The sequence below is a fragment of the Cottoperca gobio genome, chromosome 11 (assembly GCF_900634415.1).
Source record: "Cottoperca gobio chromosome 11, fCotGob3.1, whole genome shotgun sequence".
NCBI classification, from domain to species: domain Eukaryota; kingdom Metazoa; phylum Chordata; class Actinopteri; order Perciformes; family Bovichtidae; genus Cottoperca; species Cottoperca gobio.
Genome location: NC_041365.1, coordinates 18,582,741 through 18,603,015, shown reverse-complemented (window position 1 = coordinate 18,603,015; position 20,275 = coordinate 18,582,741). Strand labels below are relative to the sequence as shown.

The 20,275-nt window shown below is 39.5% G+C and overlaps 1 protein-coding gene across 8 annotated transcripts in view; it reads right to left on the bottom strand.

The window, feature by feature from the left end:
* Positions 1 to 20,275, bottom strand: part of epb41a (erythrocyte membrane protein band 4.1a) — a 67,079-nt gene that overhangs the window by 26,410 nt on the left and 20,394 nt on the right. For 5 of the 8 annotated variants that reach the window (XM_029443198.1, XM_029443199.1, XM_029443204.1 and 2 more), the window contains exons 12-16: positions 15,912 to 16,153; positions 12,488 to 12,562; positions 11,190 to 11,237; positions 9,589 to 9,651; positions 4,835 to 5,005 (exon numbers count right to left, since the gene is read on the bottom strand). In XM_029443198.1, the coding sequence (XP_029299058.1) occupies positions 4,835 to 5,005; positions 9,589 to 9,651; positions 11,190 to 11,237; positions 12,488 to 12,562; positions 15,912 to 16,153 (599 nt within the window). The remainder of the gene's footprint in view (positions 1 to 4,834; positions 5,006 to 9,588; positions 9,652 to 11,189; positions 11,238 to 12,487; positions 12,563 to 15,911; positions 16,154 to 20,275) is intronic. The other 3 variants (XM_029443201.1, XM_029443200.1, XM_029443203.1) reach the window with 3 other exon arrangements.

Genomic DNA, 20,275 nt, shown 5'->3' with positions numbered 1-20,275 from the left:
ATACAACGTTTTTAATTGTAATAAACTGGAATTATCCTTTACGTTTCTAGGATTTCAGGCCCAAATAGCTGTGTCAATTATATCTTTTTTTTTTCATCTTTCCTTGACTCTTTGGTAAATTGAATTCCATAACATATAACTGAAAGAAATGTTGCCTGAAGAAATAATCCAGCAACAGAGATGTCCAGGTTAGCTGGATCATTTTAGCAGAGATATCCTGTTAATGTACAGGTCAGTAAGGTAGCTAGCACTTAGTTATGGCTAGTTGCTATATATGTATTATGTTTAGTAGTCGACAGTTAAGATAGTTAGCTGTGTTATAATGACAACATCCAGTTTGCCAGAAGTTGGAACATTTGAATGCATGCAACAGCTGCAAGGCACTGCCTGCAATGTACAGGCAATTCAGATTGAAGCAAAGATGCAGTGGCTACAGGTGGTTCCATTTGAAACCAAAAAACTGTTGTACGGAGCCTTACTAAGGGGTAATAATATCATACACCTTTCATTCATTCACCCAACTAATGGGTGCATTGAAGAAATTGATCATTCCCTAAACTCCTCCCCCAAAGAGCAAGAGTATAAATGGCAGTTTTTGGATTTGTCCACATGACAAAGCATTGGACACTAGTAAGAGCAATACACTGCAACTAAAAAGTCTTTATGAGTGCCTTTCCAAAAAAACCAAAGGAAAAGAGAAATTGTTTTTATCTGCTTTTAGGCAAGCTACAAATATTTGTATGCTTGGATTACTAGCTTACTACATACAGTAGTCATGTAGAATGACTTGCAAAGCCATGACTTAGCATAACATTAGTTAACCAAACAACATTTTTATATTGGTTAACAGGGGATGTTAGAAAAAGCCCCATGCAGGACTGACACATCCACTGAATGGGAGCCTGTCCGGGATGCTACTATGTCAACATTTAAAGCAGTATTAGTGGCGCTGTCCGGCTCTTAACGGACTTGATAAAGTTTCCCCAAGATGACATCGATTCATCCTCGTTCTCAAAAACTTTACTTGTATGAAAGGGAAATATATGTAAAATAATGTATAAATGTAATCTCTGTGTTACTTGTGCAAGTGACTTATAATGCATTCTAGCGTTGTGATGCAAAGACAATAAATAGTTTGATAATGATAATATTTTTCTTTCTGCACTATAGGGCTGACCAGCTCTACATTGCAATAACAGAACAATGTTGCTCTTTTATTTCGCATCATCACATGGCACTGGGTTAGCATGATGCCACGTTTTAAACCATCAAATGCATATTTAAGACTCTTTTGCAGGGTTCTCATTTTCATTGTTTAGTCAGCCAAAAGCATTAAAGGTCTCCCGCAGATGCAGTTTTTAAAAAACGTTTTAAAAGTTAATTAGGTAGCTAGCTAGAGCTGATCAAGTCTAGTAGCCACAGTTGTGTTTTTAGCTGGTAAATTCAATAGTCACAATAATAATGACAATTTTGGTCTAATTAATGACCCATTTTTTTCAAGAATTACCACAAACTGTGAAGGTGGTGCGAGAATGGTTGCAACGGCAACTAAAGGGAGTGGGATTTAGTGATGGGTGAATATCTATTGCTATTTGTTATAATTATATTACTATACATTTTTGCAAAAGGACTATTGCCTGATTTGTTATTGGCAACATGGCTTATAACACCTGGTATCAAACGTTCATTAAACATTCAGACCAGATCATTAATCAGAGTAGGCTACGGCCACTAGCTGAGTTAGTTAGCTAGTTCTGTAGTTTGTAAAAAGACAACAAGTTACCAGTAAGGAGGTCCAGGAGGGGAAGAGGTGTGTACTGAGGAGTGTACTGAGAACTAATAAATAAATCTGCTCTATGGTGGGGATAAGAAAGGCATTCTCTGGCAGCTAGGGTGCTAGCTAGTGCATTCAGTGTTGGCAGTGCAAAGTCTTCTAGATGCCAAAAGGAAGGAAGAAACACTAGAAAAAACTTAATATTTCAGCTGCACTGATCTATATTGTACCGACAGTGTGTCCATTATCTTGGCATCTCAGATGACAGGAACTATGAAGGAGCTTGCCATGAAACACCTTTTAAGGTAATTCTGCACTGCACACAATGAGGGTGGTAGGGATGTAGTATTGCTCACAAGGCAAGATCTGTGTACAGTCTGCACAAATCTAACAGCTCAGGGAGAATCTGGGAATTTTAAACTAGCGGATGGTGATGCAATACAGACTATTTCTGTTTTTCTATCTTATGTGTCATCATAATTTTTAGCATTCAGCAATAATATGAAAATACTAAAATTGTGCCTCAGGCTTTCAGCAAAAAAGTGCTGTTATGGCTGGATTTTCGAGTATTAAAAAGGAATATGTGATTATTGTGCAGGACCTCATGTCTAGGAGAGAAACTGCGACTTTAAGTTGTTGGTAGAGGTGAGCCGACAGCCAGAGTGAAACAGCGGCAGGTCGGAGGACTGAGATCCTCTCTGACCTTCAGTCTGATTGTCTGAACGCGCAGGAAAGGATGAAGGAGGTTGTGGGGAAGAGGATGAAGTTGGTGGGGATTTGACTGGGGAAACAGGCCCAGACTTTAAATGAGAAGGGGAAGAAGAAGAAGAGGACAGAGGTGGCAGAGGTACAAGACAGAGACACAGAAAAACACATAAAGACATCCAGGGAGGGACAGATACAGGGAGGATTTGAGGGTGAGACAGATGAGGAGGAAGGGAGGAGGGGGGTCAGTGCTGTGGCTACTAATCATTGGTCTTTAGCTTGTTTTCTTGTTTTCTTTTGCTCTTTAGTTTTTCATTAATCATATCAGGCACAAGAGTCATGCAAATACATTATCAGGAGTAACCCAGCCATGGGATTGATTAGCAGATCCAGCAAGATGACAAAGATTCGCAGCAGCCATTCATAGAGCGAAGGCAACATTAAGGTTAAAGGGGATGGGATCCAGGACACCTGAAAAGGAGCTAGTATGCTTCAAACAAAGTAATTGTCAGATTGTCACCTTTCTGATGTGGTTTTTGTTCATCCAACAATGAACAAACACTACATCTAAAACCGACACTTCAAAAAACGTTTGGACAGGTGTGTGGAGGTGAGAAAGTATGCAGGATTTTAATTCCTCACACAACTATGAGAAGAGACTGTCCCAACGTGTGGGCCCTTGTCTCCATTTGTATATTTCATCACGTTTTGTCCCTTTCTACAGCTGCAAGCTTTATAGCCCAATGTGACAGTGAACATTCAGAACAAGTAGAAACATTGTTGCCTTTAGATGTGTTCCGACAACAATTTTTACAAACTAGTTGAGTTTGAAGCATACTGAACCCTTTAAGTTGAAGCCAAGCACAATGTGGTGAAGTTGGAGAGCTGCTTGTTAACAGTAGGCCATATCCAGAGCCTCCAGGTGCCATTCAGTATGTTGCTCATAAAGAAACTTTGGGCAGTGTTGGATCTACTGCAGTCTATGTCAGGAAGCACCAGATTCAAGTACCTTTACCTCAGGCACGCCACCAACTACTCTGTACGCAGGTACTGTGGACATCCTCCCCTGCACACATATACACACACATGCCATCTTCACATCAGCAAATATTTAACAATCGTGTGCAGTGTCTTCCCCCTCTGTGACTGCAGTGGAATGATATGGAGAAAGCCAACAGCACCACTAAGTGGAAGATCAGTGTACAGTTCTACAGTTCAAGAATAACAACAATATATTTGTTATATTTATGTTCAATACTACACATATGTATGTGTCTTACCTATACTATTCTTCCATGAAAGTGTGTACATATTATCATTTAAAATACTAGGAATATACAGTGCGACTCCTGATAACTAATTTCTATTTTTATTTTTGCATCGTTCTAAGTTCTTCTAAATCTTTATTCGGTAATGTGCACTTCTAAAAACAAAAAAAACTGAATGGCTCTCATATTTTACTAAATCTTAATGTGCGTTTAAAGGTCCTGCACACACATCAGGTATTTCTCTTCATCAAAAAGATGCTGTGGCCAGCAGGGCTTATTTTTGTAAAAGAGAAAAAGGAGAATCTGTGAGTCCAGATTACTAAACCAAGTGATCAAATGAATAAACTGAGTGTACAGATTGGCTCAGATTAGAAATGTGTGTGTATGAACAAGTCTGTGCAAACAGACTGCTAAACTGAGCCCACAGTTTAGGAAAATCCCTGATCGTCTTTATCCCGGGACTTCCGGAGTATGCATAGAGCATTGCGAATAAAAACAGGGAATTATAATTATTTTTAAAAAAGTTTAAAAAATGCAATATAGTGCATACAAACTAACTGAAAGTGTGAAATGTATTATTTCTTACAACATTATGACCCTCGGAGGGATCTGTTTCAGATCAAATACATGAGACACACAATGGCATCTCCTACTCAGATCTTGATGTCTAATTGTATCACTGTCCCATTCCAAGGGTTTTTTACTGAAGCTACCTTCTAGTTAGTTGGCTAGCGTACAAAGTTTAAACCAAGAGTTTGTTTAGCTTTACTGCGCTGCTTTTACTCAAGCTACAACTCAGTTATGCAGTAAAGACGATGGTTTAAAGTATCAGTCTGACATGTTATAGTCAGGTGAGAAGAATCACATCAGTTTCATGTCTGTATGTCCAGAACAGCCCGTGTGTAGACTTGAAGCAGGGGAAGCTGCGAGCATAGCTAATCACATGAAAAAACACATTTGAACTACTTGGAAGCTTTATACTGCCAATCTATGTGGATGACCTGACACTGTGTATGAAATTATGTCTACTCAAGAGTAATCAACAGTACGACTGCAGTGTATTTCCTTCCCAGGTTGCTGGACTCACCGCTGGTTGCAGCTGGCCGTTGAAGCTCGCTGTGCGGAAAGGCGAGTTGGTGGACAGACGCTTGTCCCACTCACTGGGCCGAGGCTCCGGCACAGACTCCATGAAACTCCTCTTCAGCTCACTGATGCTAGTGTGGTGACGCATGATGCCAGTCTGTGTCTTATCCAGGTCCTTCAACAAGAATGTAAAAGTCAGAATAGATGGAAGGGAAACAATGGCAGTAATGGCATGACAGAAGATGATTGAATAAGATGTGAAAGAAAGACAGAAGGTGGAAAGAACACATATAGAAAATAAACATTTATATGGGTAAAGAAAGGTGACAAATAGCCAAAAACAACGAATCACCCAGATTGAAAAATGTAATCGTAAGAACAATCTGCCACTCTTTAAATCTTTTGACAAAGTATTCTTTAATGCATTATGGCTTTTTGTTATTTCAAAAGCATAAATTAAGCCTGCCTTTCCCCAATGACATGCTGAGGTCATGGAAGTAGATATTTTTCAGACAAACCCGACTCCAGACTGCACTGGGAGGAGTCATCATCTGTCTCCTGTGATCCCTGATCCATATTTCAGGCAGGCATCAGTCACAGAGATTGTGAGTTTACAGCCTTTTCTAAATCTGCCTCGTCTGGCTGATGATAAGAAAAATAAAGCGTCAGAGGATGTCTGCTGATCAGTGGTTCACTGGCTCTCAGTGATGGCTTTCACCAATGCCAGTAAGAGGAGATGTGTAATGACATGGAACACAAGAGGTGTCGTGTTTCTCTGAAAAAACCTGCATATGGTGAGCAGGTGTGCCGGAACCAGAGAAAGAAGGTGAATGTTGTACTCATCCAACCTCAGCTGGGTGCAGGACAAAGGCAGCATACACAGGACAAGGAGAGGTCGTCTGTACACTGAATACTGCAAGCTCCCAAACATTTCTGATAGGAAGTTCAAGTAATTAAGAGGCTAAGGCTATTCAGGTATAATCACAATGTTGTACATTCTTTTTTTATATCTATATATTTACATGTACAGTATATTGTTTAGGCTACAGCCTCTTTTAGGACAATCTTGGTTAATGTACATAGTAATTGTTTATGGATAATGGGTGTTATTTGTCCTTTTTGTAGGCAGTCTGTCATTTTGTCCATATAGTTCCCTCCAGAATTGTTGGTACCCTTAGTGAATAGGAACAAAAGCCTTGAAAAGCATGCCTTTCAAAATATTCACAGAAATCTTACATTTTCTATTGAAAGTCAAAAGAAAAGTTGACTTAAAACATGTCTAACTACGTCAGACAATTTTGGTCAAAACCTTAGTTTATCTCCAACGTATTTTAGCCTGTACTAAATTAATTAAAGAAAAAAAGGATAATGTACATGTCAGTTCGGCACCATGGAAACAGCCACAACTACGGCGCACACTCTCTCGTGGGAGAGGTTCATAGAATGTCATTAATGTAAAACCTTTAAATCAGTGCTACTAAACACTTAAACAACGGATTAATATTTAAATACAAATCCTTTGTTTCAACAGTGCAGATTTTAAATGAAAATCAAACTTCTCTACCAGGAAGCGTAAACAGGGCCCCATGGTTGGACCTCCCAGCAGGGCAGTGATCCAACATCTCAAAGTCTACACACAAATGGTTCACTAAGCTCAGAATAAAGCTTTTTCATGGCCATCACAGTCCCCCAACCTAAACCACACAGACAATCTGTGGGATGAGCTGAAGAGGAGAGTGCACATGTGTCGACCTCGGAATCTGAAGGATCTGGAGAGATTCAGTACGGAGGGCTGCTCTCAGAGCCCGTGCCATTATCACACATTATACAGCAGGAGAAGACTCAAAGAGGGAATATTCAATGAAGAGGTGCCAATAATTGTGGCACACATATTTTAAAGAAAAATATTTGTTTCATAAGAATTCGCTTACCTCAATTTTAATAAAGGGCGCCAACAATTCTGGAAGACATTGTATACAGCCTTGGATGTTTGTAGTAATCAGTGTGCAGACTTACTCTTTTTCTCCTCATGGAATCATAATCATAAATGTAATCTTATGCTTTCTTTAATTATCAAACAGCTTAATGATTAAATGCTCTGCTTGCAATCTTTAATCAAGAAGCAGTACTGCTGGAAGCTAAGCTAGGCTGAACTCAGTATGTCTGTACTGGACACACACACACACACACACACACACACTGATCTGCTGTCCGAGTGTGATAGTGGCCACCACGTAGTGGGTAAACTACTGCATATTTACTGTAAATATATAATATTTGATAGGTGGCAGGCAAAATTGGGGAAGCAAACACATACAGTACAGACACACGAAGAGGGAGTGACATGTCATATCAGTAGCAGAACCCAGGTATAAACCAAAACAATGAGCTTAAAGGTACAATGTCTAAAATATGGCAGAATGTTTATTTGTATTAATCAAAAATGAACTAACATTATCAACAGAATGTGAAGAGGTAACAAGAAGATTATAAGATAGAAGTGTTATTTTGACAGCACTTTGGTGGAGTTGATGACAGTAGATGTATATTGTATGGAGCCAGCTGTTGTTGTCCATCCTTCTTTAGAGCAGGTGGTTGGAACTACACATTGCACCGATATTCACCGAATATACGTTTCCAAGCTGCAATACCCACATGTCATCCCTCTCCTCTTAAATAATATAAAGCCAGCACAGATGGCACAGGGATCACAGTAATGAGAGCAACACAAGCTCACAGACAGACAGTGAATGCAGTAAAAACATTGCAAGTGAGTGAAGTTCATGTAGTAAATACATCAAATGAAAAGAGACTGGGGGTCTTCAGTAACCATAACAACAAAAAAATATTTTCTTGTTCAATCTTCGGTCATTAGACCCTTCAGGGCAGACATTTTGACTTGTCAAAGCAGGAGAAACACAGGCGGAAATAATGATGGCTGCATTCCATTTAGATGAGCCAGTTCCAGGGATCTGGTACTGAGCACGTCGACTCCTGCTTTGAAAAGTCCAAATGTCGGATCTATAGAATCTGCATACATCATGGCAGAACAGCAGACCAGGTACTGAAACTACACAGGACCAGCACGCTCTTTAAATCCAATCTGTGCGTATCCTACAAAACACACCTTGTTTTTCTCCTAGTTCAAGTTATTTTGGTTAAGGGAAGTTTCTTGTTAAGGTTTGGTCAGGGTCTCACTTACATTCATGTGAAAAACCCAGTCCATAGTTTTTCTTAAGTCTTGTTCATATATTGGGACTAATAGATAGCATTAGTTTTGCCATGGTGTGAGGAGGCAGGAGTCCCTACGACTCCCAGGAGATCAGGAACATGACTGCATCTCCTTTTCATTGTTTCAGTTATCAGTTTATCAGAGAGGTGAAGTTTAAAGTTGTTTAATTTGGTCCAACTATGGGTAGCGAGAGCACAATTACTACAAAGTTGATACCTTAGTAGCAGAAGTGTTAGCGTTTGTTTGCATCAACAGCAATTTAAAACAAGAGCGAAAAAACAGGGAGGCTTTTTACAAAAAAATTAAGATACATATAATCAGGACAAAAATACAAATAAATATCTGTCTCTGATATAAGAAAGGCGTAGGGCATAGATCCTGGTAAAGATAAAAGTTATTGATGAAGCATCGTAGCCCTTAAGAGCGCTCCGAAGGTGAAAAGCTGTAAGGAGCAGGAGGACTTTTAAAAGCTTCAGAGTTTGTTAATCAGAGGAGAAAATGGCGGAAAGACAGAGGGAGGAGAAATATTCTCCAACGCTGAAGGACTGCAAGTTAATAAAATAACCAGCTGTTAAATGTTTAATGCATAAGCAGATAAATAAATAACTCTCAGCATGTGAATAGTCCTCTTATAAAGTCTGGCTTGCAAATGATTCAACATAGATGTTAATAAAATAAAATAGTGTTCATAATTACACCATGTTTACATTTCTATTACCGCAGTAACTATTTTTTATTAAATTGCTTTAAATGATTTCTTTATTTTGTTTTATGCTTTTATTCATTGATTTATTCCTGAGATTATCCTCCAATGTCTTTTAACTATGTTTTTATTTCTTGGCTGCGTTGAATTTTCTCATTTGTAATTGCTCTGTATTTTGTGTTTATTTGCCAGTAAAGCAATATGTTAACTTGTTTTTGTGTTATTTAAATAAAGATGATTATTATTATTATTATTATTATTATTAGCAGTAGTAGTAGTAGTAGTAGTAGTACATTCGATTCTCATTATCACTAAGAGTGCATTTTTGCATTTTGATGATGTCATCAGGGTTATGTTGAGACATCACATTTGTGTTGTGGAATTTAAAGGCGGGGGCATTCACTAGGCAGGGGACGGGTTAGGACCATTTTTTTAAACTTTTTGAATCCCCCACCCTGATGATAAACAATAGTGCCGTATAGCTTCTATACATTTCACTTTTGTGTCGTTTGTTTCAGCACCAACGGCCAAGCTGCAGTACCACTTTAAACTTTGAGCGTTACAACAGAGACCTTTCCCAAACATAGAGGCTATTTTATAGAATGAAAATATGAAATGACAAAGACAATGCCAAAGTGAAGTGAAGCTACTTGCATGAGAATCAGAGAGAAAAACAGTGCATGCCAAGCCTTTCGGGTTAAGCTGAAAACAAGGCAAGAAATGAAAGGAAACAGAGCAAAAAGAAAATCAACAGTGCCCATGCAAGTAGACAAACGTGACGGCAAACAGCCAGAACAGAGATCTGAAGACTGAAGATACAAACCTCCAACATTAAATTGCTATGTCTGATATAAATAGTTTCACCCTCAAGTTTCTTAGCTCTTTTCTGTGGAAAATCAGGAAAAAGGGAAGAGCTGATTGGAAAAATTGCAGAATTCATTCAAACATTTTAATATTTGATTTGCTGTGGAATCCAATGAGCAGCACTGAACATGGCAATGACATGACACAAATAAAAGATATATGGGGGTGCAGTTGTGTGTCCAGCTCAGAAGAGCAAAGCGAGGAATTTGGCTGTAAACACACCAGTCGTGTGTTTGAGAAGCCAGGCACACACACACTCGCTGATGTGAGGTCACATGCTATGCATGCAGGCTGCTGCAGTGCAGTTTATATGAGGAGCGTTGCTGTGTCTGCTTGTCACTTCAGGGATTATTTTCACATTTCAATATATTGGCATGATTGACATTATGAGCATATTTATATCTGCAAATCCTCCCCTTTATGGTGATATAGTGAATTAGTCTGTTATTTACACATCCTGCAGTAACAGAGCAGCATTAGCATTCCTTTGGAGTCGTGTTTCTGGCCACCTGGTGAGAGTCCAACATTCACTCTGTTTCAGCATTAGCTGCTAAACGCTCCACTGGTGTGTTAAGCTTATCACCGGCATCTGGATCAGCTGGGAGTGTAAGGGAGTGTCCTTACATAAAACCAAACAGAATCTGAAATTTCTCCAGTGAAGTTGTAAAATATTAAGAAAAAATTCTGAACGTTATGAGAATAAAGTCGTAACTTTGAGAAAAAGCTAAATTATAATTTATTATTAAATTTCAAGAGTAGAATTTAGTATGTTATGTTTTTATTGATGCTTTACTATTTGCTGACTGCCCACATCTACTGTACAGTTGCTATTGGTACTTGCAAAATACTTTGTTTGGGCTGCAGTGTCTGCGGGCTACAACAACATGTTGCCCTTCACTTGCTGATATGAGGTTTGTTTACGCTTTGTCTCATGTGGTGTCTGCTCCCATCATGACTCATCAGAAATACATACATACATCTACATGCTATATAGACAATAATGCTATTGAAGCAGTGGAGGAACTCATGTATAATATACTTCTAGCCCATCACTATACTGCACCATATGTTGGCTTAGTAAAAATAAAATAAAAAATAGATATAATAATAATAATTACTTTAATTATTATTAGTATTATAATTATTATTAATAATAATATAATTATTATTTTTTGTATTATTGTGTGTAACAACCAAAGGTATCCTCCCTCTTACACACATTATGTTGTAAACAGTATACCTTCACGTTCGGTTCTGGAGAAATAAAGTTTTATGAAAAAATCTTTTTTGTCAAACAGCTGCAGGGAATATCAGTGACCAGAAAATAACTTGCACAATGGATTGATTTCTCCTTGGTGCAAGTTCTTGTGTGGCTGATAGGACATGTACAAGCCTTTACAAAAAGACAAACAGCCAGAAATCATAAAGCATTCAAGAGATTCCATCACTTGGTGTCTCTGCAATAGAAAACAGCTGTCAGACGACGCAAAATGCATGTATAAGTGATAAAGGGATGAGAGTGGTGAGTCAGCAGGAACAACGGCTCAGGAGCATGCTAACCTTCCTCACTCGCACCATCTCCGTCTTTGTTTTGTCCTGAGGAGAGTGCTGCTCCACCACCAGAGGAAAGGCAGAGTTACTGTATGTTCAGGTCCTGTTTCAGTCTGACTCAGTGAAAAACACATCAAGTGACCCTATGTACAACTGAAGGAACTTCACCATCTCAACGATTCTGAGAGAAATAGTTCACCAGTGTCGTTTTATTCAAAAACTGATGATCATGTAAAAACATTTCAAGTTGTATACCGTAGATTCTCAATTAAAAGCCAGTATTAAAATGATGTCTGAGTGGCCAACATGAACAAATAAAGAGAGCTCCTAAAGAAACATGAGTAATTCAAAATTCAGCATGATGGACATTTTCACATCACTAGCATTTCTCTTTTTAGGAGAAATACTGTTTGAATTCACTTCTACTTTGTCATTATTTAGATCGGTGTTGACCTACTATGAATACAACCTACTTACTGACTTCCTGCAAAAATGTCACATTTAAAGCTTGATAAGAAATAGAAGTGGGTAATATGACGTATACATACTGCTTACATCATGATAGCTATCATTTTACTATCTCTGGCTGTATTAGGCCATTGTTGACATTATTGCTATTGTATGATCAGGACAGAGTTTTGGCAATATTACATTCGTATATTACTTAACATAAATGCCCTTTAGCATTTCTTCACATTCTTCACATTTGCTTGAATTGCTAAAAACGGATATGTTGTCTGGCCATCAACAATTGGAACTGACTGCTGCAGTAAAAGGTATTATCACAACATATACTGATATTGTGATATACAAATACATTTAATGTAATATAAGATTGTATTCATATCACTGACTCCTACGAGGCAAGGCACAGATTATACCCTTTGAACCACTGGAACTTTTAATGTGCAGAAGCCGCTGAGTTACATTGACGGTAATTTAACAGTGATTCAAAGATAACAGCAACTGGAAATAATTAACAGAGAAATTAACTTTATAGAATTGTTGCAATGATGGAATTACTGCTGTGGAAATATACATTATATTGACTTTATCAGTATACCATGTATACAGGTAAACATGGAGGAAGTGTCGAGTTTGCATTAAAACAGGAACAAAGACAATAATAAGTCGATCATTTACCTTACATATCAGACAGAGTTTTCATATTAGTTTATCTCTTCTCTTTGACTCTAAAGACACAGTGCATGCACACAGTTTTGTGCATGGCATTTTCTTTCTAGTTTGTGTCAAGTTGAACTGGTTCCAACACTGGCTATGTCAGGTCATGCGTCAGGCAAACAAACCTGGCTCTTTTTCTCTCTTTCCCCATTGGCGGTGGTCACAAAGGGGGAGTGCCTCCGCTCTCTCCTGGCCAATGTCTGGTAGCACAGACAAAGCTCACACATCAGAATAAATCCAAGTGAAACCAAGGCTAAACATTCCACAAAACAATTCTGTTTCCCTCAAAGCTAAAACAAAACTTAAAACTTTTGGTCACTAGTGGCTACACTGACCACTAAATGATATATGCTCCTCTTGTACACAGTTTGCTGACTTCTGCGTACCACACACCCCAAACACTGCACTGAGGTGTATTAGGCTCCATGTGAACACTTAAAGCAATAGTTCAACATTCAAAAGAAAGAAAGCAAAGAGGATTAAAGGGTTGAAACATTTTCAGAACCTGTAGTGATGAAATGAGTTTAGTATGTTTAGTACGTTTAGTAGTTACTACAGTTACAACATGTAACTGTAGTAACATGTAACTACAGTACCATGTTACTACAGTTACATGTAACTACAGTAACATGTAACTATGTATGTAACTACAGTTACATGTAAATATGTATGTAACTACAGTTACATGTAACTACTACTACTAGGTCGTACTCAGACGGGCCCTCCATCGGTGCTTCCAGTCATCCCGATCCTCCATGTATCTGGCTAGCTCGCCAGTATTTTCTGCTCCCGCATCTTTCCTGAGTACATCCACGTATGTTATTGCGGGACGCCCTCGTGATCGGTGCCCGTGTGTTGGCTCCCACAGCACAAGTTTACTGTAACATGTAACTATGTATGTAACTACAGTAACATGTAAATATGTATGTAACTACAGTAACATGTAACTACAGTAACATGTAACTATGTATGTAACTACAGTAACATGTAACTATGTATGTAACTACAGTAACATGTAACTACAGTAACATGTAACTACAGTAACATGTAACTATGTATGTAACTACAGTAACATGTAACTATGTATGTAACTACAGTAACATGTAACTACAGTAACATGTAACTACAGTAACATGTAACTATGTATGTAACTACAGTAACATGTAACTACAGTAACATGTAACTACAGTAACATGTAACTATGCATGTAACTACAGTAACATGTAACTATGTATGTAACTACAGTAACATGTAACTACAGTAACATGTAACTACAGTAACATGTAACTATGTATGTAACTACAGTAACATGTAACTATGTATGTAACTACAGTAACATGTAACTACAGTAACATGTAACTACAGTAACATGTAACTATGTATGTAACTACAGTAACATGTAACTATGTATGTAACTACAGTAACATGTAACTACAGTAACATGTAACTACAGTAACATGTATGTATGTAACTACAGTAACATGTAACTACAGTAACATGTACTATGTATGTAACTACAGTAACATGTAACTATGTATGTAACTACAGTAACATGTAACTATGTATGTAACTACAGTAACATGTAACTACAGTAACATGTAACTATGTATGTAACTACAGTAACATGTAACTATGTATGTAACTACAGTAACATGTAACTATGTATGTAACTACAGTGACATGTAACTGTGAATTCTGAATGAACACTGAAAGTTATCCATCTTGCGCAATTGCAGGTCAAGTATTTAATATCAACAATGTCACACGTAGAGAAGCCCCACCAACATAAGCCCACGTCATCATCCTACGGAATCTTATCACCAAGATTCTGAGTGACAGAACACTGGATCATTATTACCAACATAGTCACCAGGCATCCAGTAGCCTCCATACCAGTACTGGACTGAGCTGCCAGGGGCTGGATCTTTCTGGTGCCCCCTTGACGGTTTACTGCCCACGCTGATGGATTGCAATGGTGCCACAATGAGGGAGGCAATATATGGCTCCACTGCTGGTATTCTGCATGGAAGCCAATGCCCTGCTGTCACTGATGTGGTGAGAAAAGGATTCGGGGGCATTTGTGGAGCTCCTCAATGTATGTCTGTGAGGACAGCACATAGCTTGCATCTTCTTAACTCAGCAGCAAAGACGCCTTATCTCTACTGTTTATGGCCTGATTGATTCTTTCAATTCCTTCTTGCTCAAACGAAAAATGAATGGGGGATGAACCGATGTACTGAGCCGCTAGAAGGAAGTGGAATCTCATTCTGGATCTTAATCAATCTGTGCAAGGCACGGCTTGCTCAGATTGAGGCTTCTGGCTTTCACAACTTTATTGGCCCAACGTCTCATCCTTTACGGTGGAAACATTTCTCGCCCTCTCCTCGCATAGTGCAAAGACCATGGAACTGTTAGGCTGTTCGGAAGTGTAGATGGTGTATGCATGTGCGCATGTAAAATCACCTGTATTGTATATGTGTATTTGTTGAGGGGATTAGATCAGGTCTTTTGGTCATGACATGTTAGTGGTGTATCTAGGTTGGTGGCCATATTACGTGATCCCCAGATATTTATATACCGTATATGTTATTTGTTGTTTCACTGTATGTGATGTATATTATTTGTCACGAGAAAAACAAAAAAGTTTCACCCACCAATCACAATAGATGGATTTTAGAGGTTCTACTGTGTATCAAACTTCAGAAAATGTCATTCTCACTTGAAGGCTCCTTGAAAACCCTTAACAAGGCATGCAGACTGTGGCAGTGGGGTGTGGTGAGGGCGCCGGCTGCTTGGGAGAGACAGCAGTGTCCCAGCTGGAGGCCAGACAGCTGAACGGAATCAGGTAATCAGTCACATAATAAATGCATGGTGATGGCCTGGTTCTGTGCTATTGCAGTAGGCTGGGTTCCAGAGGAGGCGGAGGCGGAGGCGGAGGCGGAAACGGAAACGGAAACGCTTCGTGAGCCACGACGCAGCGCAGCCTGGAGAGCGGCGGACAGCAGAGTGACGGACAGGAGAGCGTGTTAGCTGTGCGTGTGATAGAAAGCTTACCTGTGTAAGAATAAAGCTGTGTGTGTGACACTACACCTCCTCTGTCATCCTTATCCCTGACTGTGGACAAGAGTCACCACAGAGACCCTTTCCAGTCAGTACCTGATGGTTCTGCCTGACCGGAGGACAACTGAGCTTCCCCCGTGTCCCTCATCTTTGCTGACATGGGCTTTTGTGGGCAGGGCAGCCCTTTGTCATCTCAGGTCACATGTGACTTTGTTACTATTGAATACTCGACGGAGTCAGTGGCTCTGAGTGTAGATCTACTAGTGCCGGACATTCTTTGAATTCGAGATGTTTCTGACTCTCACCAGTGGGGGCAGGTTTACTCCTTAAATGTTCCTGTAACCTTATGGACTCACACAGCGTGCATACATAGGATAATTGTATATTCTCATGACCTAATTGCTAATTGAACCAGTGGGACTGGAACTCACTAGATTTCTTGATGGTACCTAAAGCACATGTGATGGCATAAAGGAGTGTGTCTGCTACCTTGATCTCTGGAGTGGACTCTGGTCTGTGGCTCTTGGTGTACTCGACTTGCTGACTCTCTGCCTTTACCTCTGCCTTCCTGTTTGCAGAGCGCCGGCCTTTCCCTGTGGAGCCGTCACGGTGGACAGAGCGAAGGAGGGCGGGGAGCAGCGGAGAGTGAGTCGCCTCCCCAGGAGACACCGGAGACATAACAGGGGCGCTGACCGGACGAGTGGATTTATTGTCGGGAGTGGAGGCCATGGCTGGAGGGGACAGAGAGGAGAGACAATGTCCTCGCTTTGAAAACAGAACAGAAGATAAATCTGCAGCTTTTAGAAATATGTCAGAAAAAGTAAACAGACTTTTTGAAAAACAACTTCAATATAATCTAAAGCAGGTCTTCAACAGGGGGTCCGCACATTTTTTGGTTGATTAGACAATTTTTTTTTATTTCAACCAATGTTTTTCCACAAATGTTAATGTCTTTAAATATACATTAACATAAATCCAACATGTAGCAAACAAATAAATGGATCAGGGTGAGACATGTGGGAGTATGTGTGCTTGAGGATTCACTGTCCCTTCTATGTTTAAGATAAGGTAGCTGTGTTTATAAATGGCACTAGAGCCAGTTTAATATAAAACACAATTGTATACAATATATATAGTAGGGGGTCCCTGCTCCATCTCTCCATCAGTTGAAACGTTCTAAAGGTTCAAATCTAAAAGTTAATTCTGACCATTGTGTATGATTGGCCCATTATCCAGCCTCTCTAAACATCATGTGGATCATTGCACACTATAGTTTGATGCTACATTAAGAAGTCATTCACTTTCATTCATCTCCAAACAATAAAAACAATTCTGACCACCTGGGCCTGGAGAGAAGGGCGGACTGATGTGTGAGCACTGCCCCCGATACATTCCCAGAGTAGAAGGGCTCTGTCATCATGTCACGGCTATCATATTCTTTCAGCAAAAGCCAAACCTCCCGAGCATAGGTGTTCATGTGCTCACTCTAACAATAGCTGGCCTTTTAAAACCCGCTCAGATCAGTGCAGCATACATTGCATCTGATCTTAACCTCTGAGGAACAGCACGGCTCATGTGCAGTCACGGTACACACATACTTTGTATAAACAAACACCTCCTTTTCTGTATTACTTCATTTTCTGCACCCTCCATTAAAGTTTGGAAAGACGAGTCAAACATCATTCAATAAAAAGGTGGGTAAGATAATGCACAATATTACATGAGACTTGAAAAGCCAAGGGTTATAACTTGAGGTCGTCAACGTTAAGGGAATCTAAAGTTATGAATATAAAGAGTTGTACTTACACAACTACTCCTAGTACAGAAGTGTTCACTTGTTCAGTTCATGATCTCTGCAGCATTGAGTTCACGCACAGTGCTCTTATTGATGATGTGAAGCAGAGGAATATGGTGTGGGATTGCCTTCCCACACGAAGCAACATTTGATGAGTTAATTACAAAAGCCAATTATGTAGCTCACACAGAAGCTAGTTAACATTTCTAGCAAATAGAGAACAGAAAGAGCATATTGTTGAAACGTATTGCCATTTAGCCATAGTCAGTAATGTGGCTAATGTGCTGTGATGTGCTGGAGTCTACTTGCAGTCTACTGGTGGGGCAGGTCGGGGGGCTGTGTGATCCCTAGGCTCCTTCGGTCTGCATGTCGGAGTGTCCCTGGAGTTAATCGCTTAAATGGCTGCCAGGAGACTGCAGAGTTATTTCTTTAAGGTGGCAGACTGTCACTGCAGGTCTGTAGCCTGATGATAACAACCAGATAGAAACACTCCAGGCTCTGCTGGACACAATTTGATCAGCTCATTCTGAGGCCACAAAGCTCTCTCTCTGGTCGGTGCTGATATCCAGAAAATAATGGAGGTGGTGACGCGACTACAAGAAATTAACCGTAGGATCTCCACAACAAAATGTGCAACTTTAAATGGCATTTCTGTGTAAGGCAGATACAATTTTCTCGCTGAGAGAGTAAGTCAGGTTTACGCTGTCAATTTGACACTTTTGAGGAAGCCACAAAGAACATGTCTCCATAAAGCAGACCCACAACAAGCGAGAACACGAACGCGGTTTAAAATAATACCCATCAATAATAAATGGCAAATTGATGGTCATTTTACTGTTAAAAAACAATGAAATTATCATTAATAGTGTTTACTAAATATTAGTGATTGTTGCACACATTCTAACATTTATTAATGGTAAATTAACTTTATACATCACCTCTGTAGTCTTCCGACCACTCAAAGCACTTACCATTAACACAAACATTCATACACTGATGGCAGGACTGCTATACATGGTGCTAAACTGCTCCTCATCTAATCTAATGCTCATTCACACACACACACACACACTCACACTGCGATGGCTTCAACATGCGCACTGGAGGAGACGGGGATCGAACCGCTCCACCTCCTGAGCCACAGTCGCTAAATATATTAAGTATTTGTTAATAATGACCAAATGATTTGCAAACCTTTAAGAAATTGTTTGCAAAACATCTATAAACATTACATAGATATATGGACCAATCAATTAAACCAATTATTAACTATTGTAAAGGTATTAACTATTTACCTAAAGAAGGTTTATGGGTGCTTTACAAAGTATTTACTAACCATTTAACAAGTTATTATAATCATCAGCTGAAACTGTATAATAGCATCCAAATAATGTTTATAGGTGGTTCAATAACCAATTATTTTTAATAAGTGTTACAAATATCTATGTAATGTTTCTAGATGTGTTCCAAACTATTTCTGATAAAATTATTAATTATAGATTTCATTGTTTGTTTACAAATCAATTAATCAATTCACCATTTACTAACGATGGTTATTATACCGAAACCAAAAGAGGCTGTCCTCCCTGCTCAAGTTAAAACATCATTTACAGCTTGTATTCCCTAAAGTTGACGTCGTCCTGCAGTACATATATTCCTAACAACAATCATTCTCTAAACTTGGCTTGCTCACTACCAATACATCAGGAGAGCCTGAGCCATCCAACGCTAATGTCCATTGAGAAGAACATTCTTCAGGTACTGGACTACAAGGAGTAAATCAGGATTGTTGCTGCCAAGAAAACCAGGCGGAGACACTTCTAAAGGTCCGTCAGTGTTGGATAGTAATGCTTTTTATTATAGCATTGATAAACTAGAATGTTTACGCAGCTTGCGATGCATCTGGTGTGGTCTGTTGTATTAGTAATGTCGTGCTGATTGTCTATGTAATTGTGCTGAAAGGCTGAAGTGAGACATTATGTTGGAGAGAGGTGTTATTTCAAAGATGTGATGTGGATGGGATGAAGGCTTGACTTGCAGTATCACGATGTGAAGAGGTGAATCACTTCGTTGTGGTAGTGGATAGTTGCTGGGAGCAAAAGGGCCCACGGGTTTAGCTGAGCCCAGGGGGCTTTGACAGAATTAAATGGCCCCTGTGAGACTTGTTTCTGGGGCCCATTACTGCTACAACAGCAGAGTCTTCTTTTCACTTCTACTAAAGTTTGACATTTGGGACTTAGCTCTCGGCACGTTGCAGGTGATGAGAGCGCAAGAGAGGTTAATAGTGCAGATTTGGAGTCCACTATCTTAGTTAATATGTCCATAATATGGCTCAGACTGATTGCTCAGTTTACAACATTCACACCGTCTCCCTCCTCGCCGTATTGCTCATATATTCTCTTTCTCTAAATTTGTGAATCACAAATATCTTATGATCATCCCTACCGCTGGTGTCTGTCCCACAAAGCACCTGATCAAGTCTTACAAAACAAAACATCTCTGGTAATCACAAATTTCACAATAGGCATCTTATTCCCAGACTGTAAAGCCCCCTGAGGAAAATTAGTATTGTGGCCAATAAACAAGGTGGGGGTGTTGCCTTTATTTACAAACTTATTTTCAATTGAACTTCTAACCTTTATATTAAATTTAACTCAGATGAGGCTCTTGCATTAAAACCATCTCCATCAACGATGAGTTGCTTGTGCCAGGGCAGCAGGCTCCACCTTGTGGTGCTTTAGAGAGTCCTTTTTTGTTTGAAGAATTTGGAGATTTCTTTTCTCAGACCTTGTTACTCACTATAATATTCAAAAAGGAAAGGCTATTCGCCTGAATAAGGCCTCCAACCCTCTAAGTAAAGCCTTAATGGCACTTGATACGTTTGGTTTCCCTCAGGCTGTAAGTAAACCTTCTCACTACAGAGGTAATACCCCTGACCTCTCCTTGCACAGAATGAGGACTGTGTTTTTTGCCCTCCCTTTCTTTAGTGTGCAGTCATGCTATGGAGGACAGTATAGACAGCAGGAAGGATTACAGCGACCAATTAGTCTTCATATAG